The sequence below is a fragment of the Podarcis raffonei genome, chromosome 7, assembly GCF_027172205.1.
Source record: "Podarcis raffonei isolate rPodRaf1 chromosome 7, rPodRaf1.pri, whole genome shotgun sequence".
In the NCBI taxonomy this organism is placed as follows: Eukaryota; Metazoa; Chordata; class Lepidosauria; order Squamata; family Lacertidae; genus Podarcis; species Podarcis raffonei.
This window is the reverse complement of record NC_070608.1, coordinates 61881197-61901281: the sequence shown is the minus strand read 5'-3', so window position 1 is coordinate 61901281 and position 20085 is coordinate 61881197. Positions and strand designations below refer to the sequence as shown.

The 20085-nt window shown below is 41.6% G+C and overlaps 1 protein-coding gene across 9 annotated transcripts in view; it reads left to right on the top strand.

Moving 5' to 3' along the window:
* PHACTR1 (phosphatase and actin regulator 1) overlaps window positions 1-20085 on the top strand; it is a 255336-nt gene that overhangs the window by 194557 nt on the left and 40694 nt on the right. For 7 of the 9 annotated variants that reach the window (XM_053396886.1, XM_053396887.1, XM_053396894.1 and 4 more), the window contains 3 exons: window positions 5113-5193; window positions 15870-16037; window positions 18987-19193. In XM_053396886.1, coding sequence (XP_053252861.1) covers window positions 5113-5193; window positions 15870-16037; window positions 18987-19193 — 456 coding nt within the window. The remainder of the gene's footprint in view (window positions 1-5112; window positions 5194-15869; window positions 16038-18986; window positions 19194-20085) is intronic. The other 2 variants (XM_053396890.1, XM_053396889.1) reach the window with 1 other exon arrangement.

The window sequence follows — 20085 nt, the reverse complement described above, 5'->3', positions numbered from 1 at the left end:
GAAGGTTTACTACTCAGTAAGGTTGTCAACCTGTACTACACAGCAAGGAAGAAGGAAATCATGCCATATTTTTGTTAACATGTAGGCAACCAAACAAAACTGTGGTAGAAAACCTTACAACTTGGGCAGTCTGTATTTGTTTTGAAAGATGTTTACATTGATGAAAAAGGTATGCATGTAATTTAGTTAATCTACAACTGACCGTGCTTCCTGCTGCATATATATGTATTTAAAACACACACACATTGTTGTTGTTGTTTAGTCGTTTAGTCGTGTCCGACTCTTCGTGACCCCATGGACCAGAGCACGCCAGGCGCTCCTGTCTTCCACTGCCTCCCGCAGTTTGGTCAAACTCATGCTGATAGCTTTGAGAACACTGTCCAACCATCTCATTCTCTGTCATTCCCTTCTCCTTGTGCCCTCCATCTTTCCCAACATCAGGGTCTTTTCCAGGGAGTCTTCTCTTCTCATGAGGTGGCCAAAGTACTGTAGCCTCAGCTTCACAATCTGTCCTTCCAGTGAGCACTCAGGGCTGATTTCCTTCAGAATGGATAGGTTTGATCTTCTTGCAGTCCATGAGACTCTCAAGAGTCTCCTCCAGCACCATAATTCAAAAGCACCAATTCTTCGGCGATCAGCCTTCTTTATGGTCCAGCTCTCACTCCCATACATCACTACTGGGAAAACCATAGCTTTAACTATACCAACCAAGGTGATGTCTCTGCTTTTTGCTTTTTATCCCTAGACCCTAGATCAGGATGAGGAGAAAAAGGAGTTGAAGATGGACATGGCACTTAGATTAGAGAAAGGGTGGAGAACCCAGGGTGAACTCAGAGGAACTCAGTTTTGGCACCTTTCAGGTGGGTGCCATTGCCATTCTAAGAGAACAAGGGAGGTGTTCACGGTGAGATCCGGCACCTCTTTTTCTAGAAAAATAGCACAGGGGGACCTATGGTCCTCCAGATGTTGCTGGACTACAACTGCCATCATCCTTGACCCTGACCATTTGTTATGCTGACTGAGGCTGATGGGCATTGGAGTCCAACAGCATCTGAAAGGACACAGGTTCACTACAACTGGATTTGGGTATTGGGATATTGCATAACCCATGATGCTCTGAGCTTGCCTCTCAGTACCCCATGACTCTTTCAGGGTTACATATACCACTGAAGAATTTCTGGAGCCAGAGCATCAGTCAGGCATCATGCAGTCTAAACATCTCTTTCCCTTTCTGAAGCATAGCAAGGATGCTCATTTCTTATAGGTGCCATTTTTATGAAATTCACTTTTTTCTTCCTACCCTCTTTGCGATCCCCAAAAGGGACAGCTACATATTTTCCTGCATTGCAGAGGGTTGGACTAGAGGATCCTCAGGGTCCATTCCAACTTTATGATTCTTTATTATTCTCTCTCTCTGTCTAAAAGGATAAGGGTGAAGCAACAGTGGTGAGATTCAGAATCTGCCAAGAAAATAGTTTATTTGCACCAAGAGTGCCTCTGAGTTGAAATTTGGTAGAATCACATTACGTCTCTTCACTTAATCTGTATAACTACACCTCCCCAATCTTACTCACATCACTGGAACAAATTACTGTACAGTGGTATCTCGGTTTATGAACTTAATCCGTTCCGGAAGTCCGTTCTTAAACCGAAACCGTTCCTAAACTGAGGCGTGCTTTCCCTAATGAGACCTCCTACCGCCGGTGCCCTTCCACCATGCAGATTCCGTTCTTAGACCGAGGTAAAGTTCTCAAACCGGGACACTATTTCCAGTTTTGCAGAGTTTGTAAACTGAATCGTTCTTAAACTGGACTGTTCTTAAACCGAGTTAGCACTGTAATTTTATGTCTTCAGTTCCTAAAATTTGCATTTACTTTACTCATATAGCCTAGTGTATTCTAGGCACCTTTTCCCAGAGGCATGCATTCTGCAATCAGTTCCAAGATCTAAGTTACTGATTTTCCACTATGCCTTTTAACAGATGCTCTTGAAATTACCTATCCTTAGTTGCCCCAAACGTTTCTGCTTGTGATTACATAAATGTGCAAGTCTTGTTTGGGCAATATTGCTGAATGACCGAAGTATTAACTACGTCAGTCAGTCAACAGTATTGCACAGAGAGAGAGAGAGAGAGAGAGAGAGAGAGAGAGAGAGAGAGGAGTTTAGCAAGGAAAGTCTGGTTTGGTAGAGGAAGTGATTTCTTGTCTGCCAAATTCTGTTTAAGTGGACACAAAGGATTTGCTTCTTAAAGAGCAAAGTATTGGTTTGTGACCAACAGTGAGAGAGAACCATTTGTGACATCCTCTGGGGTAATAACTAAAAAAACCCCAAAAAAACCATAGCTGTGCTGCAGGAAATCCCAAGAAACATCTGTTGAAAGCAAGTGATCATTAAATCCAACCTACCTGCCGTTTATATTGTTCACAATTTAGCCTCAAATAATAGGCTCTATATGACACTCCAAGAAACATTTCATTCTTTAAATTGCTGTCTTTCTCTTTTTTTTTTTTAAGTGTAGATTGTGCCTTGTTGGGATTTCAACACATCTTGTCTTACCAATTAGGACAGAGTGTGTCTAAAAGCCTGACAATGCTGCTCTCAACAACTGAAATTACAGTATTGCATACAACCACTATTTTGGTGCTCAGTGTGGCTATTGGTGTGAATGTAGAAGCTTTAACAATTATGAGGGACAGTTTCATGCAATGGTTAGAGTGCTGGAATGGGACGGCAGAGACTCAACTTCAACACCTCTTAGTTATGAAATGCAGTGGATGGTCTTTAGCCAGTCACTAAGAGAATACAGTTAAAACTTCTAAAGGTTGTTTAAAACAACTTCCTAAACACAATTTAAAACTTTTTTTTTTAAAAAAAATGCTCACCTACTATCCCAGCTAATAATTTTAGGATTTCCAGGAACAGATCTTCACTTTATTACTGAATACAGAGAGAGTTAGGTTGGCATAATAGTTGCCCACATCTGACAAAATAGCAGAAGCTCTGCACCTGCCTCTCAGTGGGAGCTGGTATTTTGGTGATACATTCAGCAAACCTGACATCTTAAGAAATGTGCTTAGCACAGTTCATGCAACCTTCTCTTACCATGAGAAAGAAATGAGAGATTTTCAAAGCTGCTGAAAGGTCACTTGTACAGAAATAAATAGTTGCTTGTTGGGGATCTGGTATAACCGAAGTAAGTCACACTTTTGTTGTGTATTATAATGGCAACTGGATCCAGACCTTACTGTAGGTTTAAGATACTATTGTGGAAGAAGCCAATCAATCAATAAAATCAACAGCTATAGAGAAGACATTTCTTGAGTTCATTCAAATGTCACAGAACATTGTAAAGCAGAAGAAACTAAAAAAAACATATAACCTGAATGGTATCTGAAGAAGTGTGCATGCACACGAAAGCTCATACCAATAACAAACTTAGTTGGTCTCTAAGGTGCTACTGGAAGGATTTTTTTATTTTGTTTCAACTACAGCAGACCAACACGGCTACCTACCTGTATCACATATTGTGATATTTGCAAAGCTAGGTATTTGGAAAACACACAAGTTTAAATAGGATGATATTATATAATAGCCTGGGAGTTTGTTATTCACAGGGCTTAGATGAAACTCCCAGCTGATTTTCCTTCATATCTCCATTTGCATTCTGTCATTGATGTTCCTCTCTTTTAGATTAGCCATTTTAATTCCACAGAATGACAAATGCAGTGGGACCACGGGAGCCATTTTAAGCCATCTAGGTCAATGGCCATAGTCACATCTAATGGCAGCAAATTCTTTATATTAATTATGCATTGTGCAAAGAAGTACTCTCTCTGGCCTGAATGTACTGTCAACTTGATTTCAAACAAAAATAGGTTGTTGCATATTCCAGGCTGATGAGCATCTTTCTATGCTAAAGGAAGGGAAGCTGTTACAGGTGATTGTTACAGCCTGGACAATGAGCTTAGACCAGTGATGGCCAGACTTGGCCCTCCAGCTGTTTTGGGACTACAGCTCCCATCATCCCTAGTTAACAGGACCAGTGGTCAGGGATGATCGGAATTGTAGTCCCAAAACAGCTGGAGGGCCAAGTTTGGCCATCACTGGCTTAGACTTAAGTAGCTGTATAGGAGTGGGTTGCTAGCCAATCAGCTTTCATTTTAAGGGTTATAGCAAATGTTGTCAGTCCACTAGCGCAATATTTTTCATGTTGCGCAAAAGAGCTATCCAATGCACCCTGTCTGCAGGTAAAATGGCAAAATATCTTACTAATGCAAGCTGTCTTTTAGCAGAATCTCTTGTGTGAGATGATCCACTAGCAGAATGCGTTGGATACAACCCCAGCTTTTAAAAATTACATTTAAAAATAAACAAATGACAGGACTAAAGAATGCTTGTGTTACAATAATATTGTAGTTGAGATCATCAGCTAATACATACTAGTGAGTAATGCACATGCATTCCTAGAATGAAAAACTGCTTGGGGGGGAAACCAAGGATTTGAATTAAATGAGTGCTATCCAACTATGTCATCCTCAGATTGGACCTACTGAAATCAAATCTACTCTGGACATCCTTATTATTATGTTGTCGTGGTTATTTGCACTTGCAACGGTATTTGGGGCAGTTATACTTGATCCTGTTTTCAATACCATCTGCCCCTGCACAAGTTTTGGGGTGGTCACACTGCTTCATTTCCAGTCAGTGCGTATTCCATAAGTTCCTGCTGAAATTCTTTAACTTTTTATACCGCAAATGTTCTGGCTTATTTTTATCCCTATTTTGTTGTGTTGCGGTGAAAGATTGTCCTTCCAGTTGGCCGTAATGTTGTGGAAGCATCACAAAGCTCCTTGTAAAGTGGAATGATATGTGAACAGTTCAGCATAATCCCATCGCTAGTGCACTCTTAATACATCAGTGGCCTGTCAATAAATACAAAAAATAAACAAATGTCACAGAATACACTTGCAAAAAAACCCAACCCCAGTCTGGAGGGTCCCTCTGTATTACGAATATTCAATACCTCCCAGTGGGTTTTTTAAAAAAAGTTTTCTGACCTTTTTAGAATGCTTTCATGATTGTAACTATAACTTTGTTTCTTCTTTTTGGTAGCACTTGAAAGAAAAATATCAATGAGGCAAAGCAGAGAGGAGCTTATCAAGAGAGGAGTGCTAAAGGAAATTTTTGATAAAGGTAAGAACCATTGTCTGTACAACTCTGAGTCAGTGGCATGGGCAATAAAACTTGCTGTTAGCGAAGAAATTGCTATTGAAAACCACAGGACTCTTGTGCTATTGGATTTTTGTCATATTTCTCTACAAAGATTGGACCCCAAACTGTGGGCCTGATAGTTACTCCAGAGCCATTAAGAATCAGCTTTTATATTAAAGTCAAAGTGTTACTTGGATAGCATCACAACATTTCTTATGGAATATTGCCATTTTCTAGTTCAGTGGTGCATGTGAAAAATGGCCTTGTAGTGGAAACTGGTTTGATCATCCTTTCTTGCATAGACACAACAAAATACACAGGAAACCGAAACAATTTTTCCATATTTGCACACATGTCTGAAATCCAAATTAGGTTTCAAAATCTGATAAAGTTTGCTTGGTATATTTGAGCTGCCCCCACATTCAGTTTGGTTTGCTTAAATATTCAGTTGAAAGCCACAATCCACTGAAATTAATAGACCAAAATAAATAATGTCCAGTCATTTAAATAGGTCAGTTGATGTTGGCTACAACCCAGAAAGTCTAAGTGCTTGATTTTGACTGGATTATGTCCATGGTTAGGAGAAGTATTGCTTGCTCTTTCCAGGCAACAAATTTCAGAAGGTACCAAACAACCAGCTACTGAGACCCTCCCCCCACATACCAGATGTGTATCTGTACCCTCCCAAACACATGCTTCATGTTTGGAAGTGGCAGGGGGACACCAAAAACTTAACACAGAACAGCAAAGGGAGTGGCAGTCAACACAATGGTGCTAACAAATGGCAATTTGGGCTGTGAAGATTGCTCAGCATGTTTTATACTCAGCGTGTTTATGAGGGCCAAGGTGTTCCTCAGGAGCAAGGGGTCTCCTCTGCCTTATATTGCACACCAGTGAAAATTACTTGCACTGGAATAAGCATTCAGACACTGGGCAATCTTTTCAAAATGAATTACCTCTTGCTAGCAGAAGTTTGAGGCCTGCTTCTTCCTCCACAACCCATCCTACTTGAAAAGTACTCATATTTTCTAATTTTACGCCTGCTTTATTTGCCTGAGAACAAAGTCCCTGACAAAAGTTCAGAAACATTAACATGAGAACTACCACACTTTTCTCTTCTGTTTACTGCCAGATCAGGCTCTGGGAGCACACCGAGACACTACTTACCATAAAGTAATTCAATACTTCAGTGGGGCCAATTTACTTTTGAGAAGACATGCATGGGATTGCACAGTTAAATCATCCTATTTTAACATTGCTCGTCCTACCATGAGATGTGCTAGCTTCCAGAGAAGATGTCAAGTTAGCATTGAAACTCTAACCTGGCAAATTCTGTTCCATTTGCATTTGCAGCTTCAGATGATTTTTATGGCAGACTATAATCCAGATGTTTCACCAAGAAACATTACTTTTTCTGTTCAGTAGCTAAAGACAGGACAGTTGCATTAAATGAATTGCCAAATAGATTCAACAGTGATACACCTTTCTTTCAAGTGTCACAGCGTAATTGTGAATTCTTTTCCTGCAATGCAATAGCTGAAATGGGAATCTCTGGTTCAGTTTAGATTTTTGTGAGTCTCTAGTTTTGAGCCTTCCTCATTACATCTGCTGCAGCTCCTTCCCATGCAGTCCGTATACATATCATTCTCTTATCACAATGTCGTTCAATAATTTACACTTCCACACGCCAGGAGCCTCTGAAAGAGCTTGTCTAGATTTATTGCACTTAATTCCTTCCATATTTCTTTGGGGAAGAATAAATAGTCTCCTTGGACTCATGGAGAAAAAAATGTTCAAATGAGTATATCGACACATGCATTAAAATATAATGTATTGTGAGCCTGCATTCAGAATAGCTACCTGTCACAGAGCGAGCCAGCAGTAAAGCATGCCATTCAAAGTTGGAGTTAGCTCTTTATTAGCCCAAACACGATCTTCACAGACTTGACTGTCAGGCCTAATGAGCACAGCAGCTCATTCCTGGTAGGTCTTATCCCATGAATCACTTGCCAAGATTACAAGTTCCCACTTCCCCTCAGCTATCTAAGTCCCCTCGTCTTCAGGGCTTTTTTCCAAGCAATCAGAGACCATGCCTGCATGCAGTCTGTCAATGCTCTGCCCGTTTCAGCCCTCTTCTGGTTCTGGGAAATAAGGGAAGGGGAGTTTGTCACCACCAATCCCCGGGCTTTGAGCCTTCTTTTCTTGGTGGTTCCACAGTTAGTTCCTCCTGCCATTCCTCTGTGTGCAACCAGTCCATAACACTGTGCCCATTGTTCTGGGTTTTGATAAGCAGAATAAACCACATGACCTTAAAGAGAAAGCAACATCCATGCTGGAGGTTCTCATTAAAAAGGCTAGTGGATATAGGTAGTTTCTCCTATATGCAGCTATGTACAGCACCATCCTTGGCCATATGTCTGACCACTTTTGTGTCAAGGAAGATTTAGTTGGAATGACACAATTCAAAGATACAGCTGGTAGTATTTTGAAAATTAGTAGTGGAAGGTTAATTAAAATTATTTATTTAGAATAATTATTTATTTAGAATTCATATTTTATAAAAAATTATTTATTTATTGCATATCAGCTGCCCAATGATGATGTTCTCTGGGTGCCTCACAACAAAATAATAAAGCAGAAAATTAAAATCAGTTATAATAAATCAAATTGAAGCATTAAAAACTGTGAACAATTGTCACAGTAAAGCATGCCATTCAGTTATTCTTGACCATTGTTCTTGACTCCTTGACCATTGAACCATTCAGGTTGGAGGTGATGAGACTTGGAGTCCATCCCTGAGCTATTGCTAATGGCCAGTGATAGATTTATCATCTGTAGATTTCTCTAACCCCTTTTAGAAAGACAATAGAAACTTTAGTATAGTTTGCGCTATATAATTTTACTGTTCCTGCTTGAACCAAAAATGACTATTCTCATCTCTGTATCGATCATTTCCGGCAGTGTTTCTGGCTCATATAACTCAGCTCAATAGAGCTGGCTAGCAGTCTAGTCTTAAGTACTTCTGTTCAATGCTGTGAAACGTATGGATTTGTAATGAAGGACTATGCAATGCAGAATTTTTGACATTTATGCTCATAGTTTAAACAGCTCAGACATCTTCCAGGTTCAGATTCTGAGTGTTACACCACATTTTTCCTTAGCAGTTTTCATTTTATTTTATTTCATTTCATTTCATTTCATTTAACTATTTAGGCATTACATTTTCCTGAGACATTTAATTTAACTATTCAACTGTCTTTCCCCACATTACAGAGTCACAGGACAGGTTGCAATGTATCAAAATACACACTATAAAATTCAACCAAATAAAGGCTCGGTTTCAAAGCATCTGAAAGTGTAAATCATGACTCTCTACTATTACTCGAAAGAAATGTTTAACCTACCATAGGAACCTACTCAAAGTAGGATCCTGCCCAATCTCAAGGGAGGAGTTCTAGAGCCAGGCTGCCCACTATCAAAAAAAGCCTTAATCTGAGTTCTGACCAATCAGTTTTTAGTGATGGCACAACCTGATAGGGCATGTTTGTAAGCAAGTTAAGAGTATATTGTTTAGACAATATTAAATTTTCTGCCTTAACATTATGCAAAACGCATATATGGCTGTATCTTTGGGAACATCCACTATCTTCAATCCTCCAGTGGAAATACTATGACCCACCCCTGGAATTGCTTTCTTAAAGGTTCACATGACATGCTAAGTCAAACTATGGTTTACTGGAACTGTGTGAACATGTGGGCTTCTGCTAGAGGCACTGCCATTTTTACTCCTGCATCATGCTGATCTAAGCCAAGGTTTTGTTTAGTGAACCTGGGCTGGTGGTTAGGTTTTCACCCCACTAACCATGGGCTGTAGCTAAGAACAAGCTTTGGCTTGGCTCAGCATGGTGCAGAAGTTAAAAATATCAGGGAGCAGCAAAGTGACCACAAGCTGTTCTCCAGTCCCTGGTAAGCCATAGTTTAGCTTTCCATGACATGCAACCCAGGCCCATTCTTAGCTAAAATTAGCCACCCTTTCTCCTGAGCAATATGCTGTTACTGGGCTACTCAAGTTGCATAATAAAACAAATAGTGTTAGTTTTATTGGTCCTCAGTATAAAATTTTAGTTTTATAAAGCAGCTGCCTAGGACCTATTAAATGTGTGCAATGGGTTTTTAGTCAAAAGAATAACCAACTTGCATCAGCTCAATACCATTAAAGAAAGGGATCAATAAAGTGGTATCTTGAAGTATCCTCAACAATTAGGTTCATGCCTTCTCCAGAGATAATGAGTTTCCTAGAAGAAAGTTGTATTCTGCATCAATGCAGGAGCGGCTAAACTTTAATTGACATCAGTTCCAATAATTCCAAGGGTTTAATATATTAAATGTTAATCCTGGTTTTGCACGTGTTTACTTCAGTTGATTCAGTGAGGGTGAACCAGTCTACAGGAAGAGAGGATTTAGACAAGATACGTCTCTTCTAACATGGAAGTTTGTTAGTCTTTAAGTTGCCATAGGGCCATGATATTTTTACTTCAACAGACATGTTGGGCCCAATTCATGCTTACCTTAGTAGCATGGGAACAATTGTTCCTTTACTGGTTCTGGAATAGACTTGTGGCCAGAGCAACGTGGCTTTGGAAGAGCGCATGTCCATGTGGCTCCCACACCAGTAAGATAAAAATTTTAATTGAGCTCAACATACCTACAGTTCTGGCATACAACAGACATGCCATTAATAGCATGTGAATTTTCTACTGGGAAGACCATTTCCTATTATAACTCCAGCTTTAAATCATTGATACTATTCAGTTCTGAATGTACCGTATTTTTTGCACCATAACACTCACTTTTTTCCTCCTAGAAAGTAAGGGGAAATGTCTGTGCGTGTTATGGAGGGAATGCCTACGGGTGGCATGCCTACGGATTTTCTTCCTCTAAAAACTACGTGCGTGTTATGGTCGGGTGCGTGTTATAGAGCGAAAAATACGGTACTTTTGGCCAAGGTCTGAGCCTTTTACTTGTATTCTATTAATTCTGAGCAGCTTTTGGTATTTTTTTTTAAAAGAAGAACAGCTGCCTGGGCTGTCAGAGATGTCGATGATTAATTCAGACCCAGATATACTTGGCTTCACAAATGCCCACTGTAGCTAAAACCTTTGATCTGTTGCTGTGCTGTTAATGAACAGCTTTTACATTCTTTACTTTGAGCAAGGTAGAGTTTGGGCATAACATCCTTCTATATTTTAATAATCCTGCGTAACAGCCACATCAAAGGTTTTCTATTTGATGCTGAGATTTTAAACTATTAGGAGCAGTGTGCCATTCTCATTGCCAAGGGGAAAAGAGAAATGTTGTCATTTTGAAAGGCCACAGACAGGCCTTAGTTTGATTTGGGGCTTAACATCAGAACCTCCGTTCTGCTGGGGCTCAGTTCTATACAGTGGGAACTGACAATAAAAAGGGGAATGTCGTGGAGCCAGTGCCTTGCCCTCATCCCAGAAACCTGATATGGATGCGATAAAGCAGGGAGATGGAAATCTGTAGCCCTTCAGATGTTGTTGGACTACAACTCCCATACTGGCCACGCTGCTGAGAGTGGAATCAAGCAGCTTCTGAAAGGCCACAACTTCTCCACCCCTGCTCTAAATTTCTTCATGTGGAGCATTCCCAATGGAAGAAACCAAACAGAGTACTTTCTGCCCCTGGTGTAACCACACTGACAAAGACAACTATGCTGCGTTGTGAGTATTGTCACCCAGTTCTTACCAGCTGCCTTTGTGTGACTTAAGTGATGGGCAAGCACCCCCTTTCTTTCCTCCAAGACCATAAGCCCAGGGGTGGGGAGCACCAGGCCCCAAGGGCGAAATGAAGTCCTATAGGCCTCCCATTTGAGACTTTGTTGGCCCTTCAGTGTAAACTCCTCTAGTCATTTCACAAGGATTGCACCCTTGAAATAATACCACTTGCTTGCCTGAGTGGTGGACAGAGAGTGAGATGTTTCTGCCCATACCCACTTTTGCCACACTCACCCTTAGTGTGCAGCTTAGGATCTGCATAAACACTGCCCAGGCTTGCGCCCCAGGGAGGTCCCTTTGGTGTTGCCAACGCAGCGGTGTTACTTAACTCCATTGTCTCTCGAAGCAGAGGCCAGCAACATGCTGAAGAGCTGCTTCTGAGGAAGTTGCTGCCAGAAGGCAGCCTACCTTGTCTGAAAGGTTCCCTCTGGGGACAGGCTTTTACCTCTCAGCATCCTTTCCTCAGAAGCAGCCCTTGAGGCTGGGTGGAGATGGAGGAGCTGTTCAAGGCTGAGCACAGCCAAGCACCCCTGCTTTGATTTCTCACCTCTCCAGAGAACAGCACCTATCAGCATCATTTCTCTGGGTCAGCTGTTATTTCCTCCATGGTGATAACTGGCGGGTGATTATTAGAGCATCTGAAGTGAACCTAGGTAACTTTGACCATTGCTCTGCTTTTCAAGTGGATGTAATTTATTTAGCCTAACTGTTCTAATTCTCCACCTCACCCCACGGCAACCATACACAAGGAACTGGTGGGAAACAGTCTCATGTCAGAATATGTACGTTTCAGCCGGTCTTGAACATCTAATTTTAGAAATGAACCTATGCTTTGAAATAAAGCAGTGCTAACCATCCTAAGGGATGCGGGTGGCGCTGTGGGTTAAACCACAGAGCCTAGGACTTGCCCATCAGAAAGTTGGCGGTTCGAATCCCTGTGACGGGGTGAGCTCCTGTTGCTCGTTCCCTGCTCCTGCCAACCTAGCAGTTCGAAAGCACAAAGTGCAAGTAGATAAATAGGTACCGCTCTGGCGGGAAGGTAAATGGCGTTTCCATGTGCTGCTCTGGTTTGCCAGAAGCAGCTTAGTCATGCTGGCCACATGACCTGGAAGCTGTACGCCGGCTCCCTCGGCCAATAAAGCGAGATGAGCACCGCAACCCCAGAGTTGGTCACGACTGGACCTAATGGTCAGGAGTCCCTTTACCTTTACCTTTAACCATCCTAAAGCATGCAGAGAGTTTCTAGGCTCAGTAGACTGGCTCCACATCTTGTAGTAGCTGACTAGATAGGATAATGATTTGATCCCTTAGAATGAGGCTCCTTATATCTTGGGGAACTTGTGACCTTCCAGATGTTGCTGGACTACATTGTCCCTGACTGTTGGCCGTAGGGCTGGTGTGAGTTGGGGTTCCACAACATCTGGAGAACTGCAGGATTTCCGCCTTATAACTTGGAACTTTTCACAGAATGTAGTTTTATTTTCAGTGTGTGACATTTACATAAGCCACGCAATAGCAGTGTTCTCTGGGTGGCTCACGAAATAGGCTTAGTTGTTTTGCTCAGTCTCAGCTGGCAATTTGACATCCATATGCATTTAAATTAAATAGCACATGAAAGCCAACAGTGAGTGATTTTTGGTTGGTTGTTGTGGTATGGTGGGATAAAAATATTTAAAGTATGCAGTACTTTTGCTTGTTTCCACATACAAAAAGTTCCATTACTGACAGTAAGGGCTAGGAAGGGGCAATTCTAAATATCTGCAGTTGACCCTGCATCAATCTTTCCCCAGTTTGGAAAATGCTGCAGGAATTGACTGCCATTCAACCATTGGCAATAGCTGCACACCCCTATCCAGTAAGAAAATGGCTAATTAAACCTTTGTCTTCCCCATAATGGATGAAATATTCGCTCCATAGGACATACACACATTTCCCCTTCATTTTTTTGGGGGGGGGGAGTGCATCCTATAGAGCGAAAAATACGGTAAGTTTAACCTAGTATAAATTTGAAATTGTATGGTGTACAACATAAAAGCAATAAACAATAACATTTTTTAAAATGCAACATAAAACCAGTAAAACAAAAGTATAAAAACAGGAATCCAGGGAGCTTAAACAAATAAAAAACAGCGTCCAGTCTAATGAATCAGGGAAAACCTGGTATAAAGAACAGGGTAAATGATGTTAACATATTAACAGCAAGTTAAACCTTATAGATATGACCTTCCTTTCTTCCCCGCTGAGAACTACAAAACCTGCAGCACAGGTTTCTGCTGATTATAATTTTGCTATCCCACTCCATCTCTATAATCCTCTTCAAATCCTTCACTGATAACCAGAAAAACTTAGAGCTTATATTTTAAATAGTTCTAGGAAAAGAGGCAGGAGATTCTACCTTCGCAAGGATCCTTAAAGGACAAAATAATGCTTTTTCTTTAGGGCTCTTTAGAAATATTTCTCACCATTGTCCATAGGTAAAATAAATTAGCAGTTTTCCTGGTATATTGAAATGTATTTTTGCATATTCATCTTTGGTGATACATGGTTTTATTTGTATCAGAATGTCCCCCTCCCTCTGTCCTCGGCTGCCTGTGCTTTAAACCACATCTGGTAAGATAAACCTTGCTACAAAATTTGATTCTGTCAAACCAAAGCTTTTAAGAGTGGTCATGGACAGATTTCCACTTAAAATGGGTGGAAGGGCCTGATCTCCTTGTGTGAAATTTGTTTGGGCCGCAGGCCAGTTTTGGAGGTAACCACGGGTGAAAGTGGGTGTAGCTGGAGGTCAAAGTGAGCAGAGGAATGGATGTGACTTTCCTTTGTACAATAGGCCACATTTTCATATTGTCAAACATTTCAAAAGTGGGAAACACACACAAACGCACACACCATCTCACTGGCCCAATCTCCATGCTCCTTTCTCCCACCTCAAAGACCTACAACCATTCTTGACAAAACCTGTCTCAGACCCAAGAAACCTTAGTAATTACAGACTGGTTGCAGATGTCCCCTAAGGTTCTTGAGTAGGTGGTCACTTTCAGGATTCAGACACTCTTAGAAGACTCATTTCACTTGATGCTAAGACCCAGATTTGGCATTGAGGCTGCCTTGCTTGTCCTATATGATGACCTTTCCTGTGAGAAAGTTGGGGGGGGTGGAGCATGACCCTGCTGATTCTCCCTCATCTCTCAGTAGCTTTGATACTATCCACCATTGTGCCAAAAGTGGTTTAGTCATGCTGGCCACATGATCCGGAAACGCCAGCTCCCTTGGCCCGAAAGTGAGATGAGTGCCTCAACCCCACAGTTGCCTTTGACTGGACTTAACCGTCCAGGAGGGTCCTGTATCCTTCTGGAATGACTGGAGTTGTTAAAGTGCTGAGAGTTGTTAGGAGACTAACAACAACAAGTACCCCACCCAACTGACTGGGTTGCCTCAGGCATTCTGGGTGGCTTCCCAGAGTTCCCTGGGAAGAGGGATGGACCATTAAAGCACTCTGAGAATTGTAGCTCTGTGAGGGGGGAATGGGGGGGTCTTCTAACAACTCTCAGTACCTTTGACAAGCAACAGTTCCCAGGATTCTTTGGGGTAAGCCCAAAGTGGTATGATACTGCTTTAAATGTTTACTGGAGATGGGGCCTAAGATAGGCTCGCCCCGAAGAAGCCATAATGTGTTAGACATAACTGCGCATTTCAGTCAATTTTCTATTTTTGAGCACCAGTCTGAGGCTTGACCTACTTTTTGGGTGTTTTGCCTCAGGGTAGGACCAGCCAACCACAAAGCCATGCTTAACTGCTGGGAAATGCCGTGTTTCCTTGAAGAATAATACTTAATGAACTCAGCAGTTCTGTTGCCCTTAAGACTAAAGTCCTATGCCTACTGCCTTAGGAACATTAGTTGCCCATCAACAGGCACCTAGACAAGAAGGCACACCGATCCCTATGGCGAAATGCATTGTCCTTGTATTGAAAGTATAGCAATTAATTCCAAATGTGCCGCTATAGTATAGATTTCACATATCAGCTAGCACATGGAATTGTCAGGCAAACCTGTCTCCTTTCATCCTCCTCCTTAGTGATGCATAAGTGGCTGTGCTGCTGGGTAAGCAAGCTATTAAACCTCAGCCACTATTAACCACTATTTCAACAGAGGAACAATAGGTCCAGTTTAAGTTATGTGAGCATTGTAAGGATTGTATTTGAAGCACTTTTAGCACCAAGGACAAGTGCTTAATTAAAAATAATGCGTGTTTTATTGCTTCTGAGGGAGAGGGACAAACAAGGGGGACTGCTTTAAAAAAAAAATCTAGCCTGTGGTGCAAACAAATATGTTTGAAAGGATGCCGCCCAGATCCGCCAATTACATTTTGAGCAAGTAAATGCCATCCTGTCATAGCACCTCCATGCCATTGTGTTTTGGAAGACCGAGGAACCTGATTCCCATTTTAACATCTGTCAAATCTGAACTGAAGAAGTTTCAGAGAACCTTTTAAAGGGGCAGCTGTGTAAATGCAGTTATAATATAAAAAATAAACAGTGATTAGGCCTGCTGGAATATGGCTGGAGAACTGTGCACATCAGGCTTCCTGGGCCTAGTGCCCTTCTGATGCTTTAGATCACAACTACCATCGTCCCCAGCCAGCATGGCCGATGGCCAGCAATAATGGGAGTTGTAGTACACAACATCTGGAGGGCACTAGGTTGAGGAAGCCTGGCACAGATGCTATACATTAGGACTTTGTCTCTGAGGTGTGTGATTGCAGTTAAAGTAACTGAACCACTGGGGGGAATTTTTCCAGAGCTGAGAAATCTTCTGGTTATTTTCTTTTTATTTCATATTATTTTTCTGCTTCCACCCAGATGGGGAGCTTTCCATACAAAATGAAGAAGGATCATTGGAGAATGGGCAGGCTCTGAGTTTCAGCCAGGCTTCACTCCCAGCCCTATCTGAATTGGACCCATGTTCAGCATCTGTCGACTCCTGTACATATGAAATACTCCCAACTCCGGAGATCATGGATGGAACAGGTAAACTTTGGTTTCCATGGTCAGCTACACAACATGTAACAGGGTAGTGACTCAATTGCACTTTACTACGAACATATCCCATGTGATGTTCTGTCTTTTGGGCCTGGATAACATCTAGATCCAGAATGTGAAATCCAAATACAATCTAGGACTCAGATCTTGTCCCATCCTGCTGCCCTTGAAATGTTTTGGACCACATTTCCTATCCCTTTCTGCCAGAATAACCATGGTGTCTGCGGCTGATGGAAGTTGTAGCCCAAAACATCTGGAGGTTACCAGGTTAGGGAAGGCTGGGTTAAGTAAATTCAAATTTCCAATAAAGGTGAAGAATATAACAGAGAGCTAGCTTGCTACCTTTTGTGATTTTTCCAGTTTGGTAAGCACAGTACGTTGCATTATTCTTTGTTCTGTTAAACTGACTTGCTCCAAAACTGTTTGCATTACTTTTGTATATATTCATACCTTCGACTAAATTAAAAATAATTGATGGCACATGGTAAGCCTTGATTTATGTCAATAAGTCTTGAGGTCCCAGTCCAAAGCTCAGTGAAAACATCAACTCTGTGTGCATCTATTGCAGGAAAATGCCAAACTCTATGCTAGGGATGGAAGGGTCTGAGAATAACTCTGCTCTTCACAAAGCTATGGTTGCAGCCACGTTTGGGATATTGTGTGCCGTTCTAGCCACTGCAACTCAAAAAGGATACTGTATGACTGGAAAGGGGGTAGAAAAGAACACACAAATGGGCGGGATCAGAGCACTTTCTCAAAAAGGAAAGGCTATATAACATTCGGGGCTTTTTAGATGAGAATTAATATAACTGCTATGCAGAGGAGGAGATATGTTAGAGGCTTATATAATTATGCATGCTGTGAAGGATGTGAATGCAGAGGGAGTTTTCCTTCCTTTCTGTGATATCACTAGAATTCAGTATCATCTAATATAATTGACTAGCAATAAACAAAACAAAAAACCCTACTTCTTCAACGCAATACACAATCAACGTATGAAATTCATTGCAATCATTACTAGTTTAAGGTGCAATCCAAATCCAATTCTGCCATCAGAGGTGGAAACAGGACCAGCTGGTTTCCCACAGAAAGACCCAAAACAAGGCATTTCAGGGCTGAGATGGACCTTTCATCTGATCCAGTTGCATGGTTCTTACGCTAATATTGTCTGCTGGTGTTGTGTTAATACAGTGCTGTCCTTTGAAATTTGCTCTATTGCAAAATTATATGTGTTTTTTTAATATATGGGTCTGCAGCTTTCCCCAATTATGTATTTTATTGTGTTTATATAGCTGCCAAGGCACCTAAAGCAAATACAGTGGTACCTCAGGTTACATATGCTTCAGGTTACATACACTTCAGGTTACAGGCTCCGCCAACCCAGAAATAGTGCTTCAGGTTAAGAACTTTGCTTCAGGATGAGAACAGAAATCATGCTGCAGCGGCAGCAGGAGGCCCTATTAGCTAAAGTGGTGCTTCAGATTAAGAACAGTTTCAGGTTAAGAACGGACCACTGGAACGAATTAAGTACTTAACCCGAGGTACCACTGTAAATGATATCAAATATAGAAGTTGGTCCTCTCCACTGCCCCTGCAGAGAGGAGGAGACAGTCTAGTTGGATCTGGCCCTGGTGTTGTCTTTGCCTCTGTCACGCTCTTGTTCCTTCCCACGGGGCAGGTGGTGTCACATCACCCTCTTTAGCCATTGTAATTTATGGCATCATGTATATAAGCTGATGACTAAGTATGAAAGGCACTGTGCTTAAAAAAAAAAGAAATTCATTGGATGCAGACAGGTGGGATGTTTTCAAATTCCACCACTAAGATTTATCCTTGCTTAAAGTGATCCTCATGTTATCTTGCTACAGACTACCCATTCTTTGTAAAACACAGGAAAGTGCAGAGAAACGATGAGCTGATTGTCATTGACTAGTCAGCACTTGAGTTGTGTAGCTGAGGCATAGAGAGGGCAATGAGGTCAACATGGTTTTAGCATTGCTCTCAGCAGAAATAGCCTCATCTGACTACCCAGGCAGAGAAGAGAAATTAAGGCTCCAACTGCAGAGAAACACAATCCCTTTGATTGCTAGGATGAAATGACATATCTGAAATTTATTTAATAGCACAATTAGACTAATGATGGGAAACTGCTGAAAGCTCTAGAAATGTGGTGGAGAAAAGCACCAAGACATAAATCCAAACACTTTATCCACTTCTAGTTTTCCCTTGGGACACACGGTCATGGAGGGTCTTGCTGTGAGGAGTGTGCCTTGGCAGACAAGCCAAAGAGGGGAAAAGATTCCATCAATGCAAACTATTAGCCTAAGGGACCCCGGCTGAATCTACACAGATATAATTAAAAAACACTGTGAAAATGCTTTTTAAAAAGAATATATGGAATTTGTCATTAGCTCATCAGCGCCATCTATTGTCAGATTTGTATACTGCACTTAAAACGCACTTAAACCGTTATATTTTCAGCTGAGTCCCCTGTTAAAGCCGCTGGTTACACCCCTGCTCCTAAACAACAACTAAGCCATGGACAGAACTCAATGCTGATATATCCTGTTGGTCTGCCTGCATATCATTCTGAAGAGTTATGGTGATTAGCTATTGGGAGGAAATGCAATTAACTTAAGTAGAACAAGATTAGGAGAAGTGACATATGAATTTGCCCCCTTTCATGCCAGTGGAAGTTCTGCTATGTGTTGTGAAAGTGCCAGAGTTTGTTTTCAGTCTCTTCATGGAGAGTTTCTCCTCTTTCTTTCTCTCTCTCTCTCCCCCCCCTCCTCTCTCTCTGTATATAGTGATGTCTGAGCAAACTCTTACTGTTAGTTATGTTTTTTTAAACCTGCATTGCTCTGCTGCTTTCCTTGTCTATCTGCTACCGCTTTGCTTGTAACGTTGTTGCGTCTATGATGTGGTTGTGTCCTCCAGCGTCCGAAGAGAGCCCCACGTCCAGTGAATCTGGAGTCCACCTTTCTCAAGATCCTTCATCTAAACCAGTCTTGCTACTTCCCCCCAAAAAATCTGCTGCTTTCTCTGGAGACCATGAGGACACCCCAGTGAAACAGCTCTCCCTCCTCAAACAGCCCCCTGCCCTGCCTCCTAAACCCATTGCCAGGATTGCCAACCACTTAGCTGGTAAGTAAGTGTCCCAGAATGCTTTGTGCCGCCCCCTCACTGAAGAGAGCTCTTGTTCCTGTGTCTCTAAATGGAAAGTTTCACCCACCACCTCCTCCATAAAGCTTGCCGTTGTTTTCACATCTCTCACTAATAAACCTGCATCACTGATTTTACATTCATGACAGGTCAAGGAGTTGTCAAACCTCATCAGAATATGGGCTGGAATTATTCAGGGGGTTTCATTCCATGGACAACCTGGGCTTATCATTCTCTCTCCCTCTCTCTCTCTCTCTCTCACACACACACGCACGCACGCACGCACACAGCGCCTTTTGGCCCTTAATGAACTATGCTTGTGGAATTTGCTTCTTATAATCTTTTTAGTTGGGTGGGTTGAGTGTGACTTGCCCTTTTTATTAAATTTCTGAATGTAGGAAGACCTTGGCTTAGGCCTTGGGCATATATCCCTTCTGTACCTATTATGGTTGATAATTTTATTTTATGCCTACTCTTATGTTTAGCTTTCGTGTTTGTTTTTACAGTCTTGAGTTGCTTTGAGTCACTTTTTTGTGGAAAAAGAGATTGATAGGTCGGTAATATCTGTTCTATGCTACTTTTAACTAGCCATTGACTTCCCCATCCCCAAGAAGTCTGGAACAGTAACGAGGGTGCTGAGAATTCCCTAAGAAACCTCAGTATATCAAATGGAGCTTCCCAGTGGTAGTCTAGGAAAAAATAAATGACTAGCAAAACACTTTAAAGCTGTTGTATAAATATTTCCCTTGTCCCATTTAGGCCAATGTGGATCCATCACACACGTATTTGTTGTCATGTGGGTATTGCAACTACAACAACTGTTCATGCAGAAAATTAGTAGTCCTGTATTCTCTTTCAGACTTGATTGTTCTGT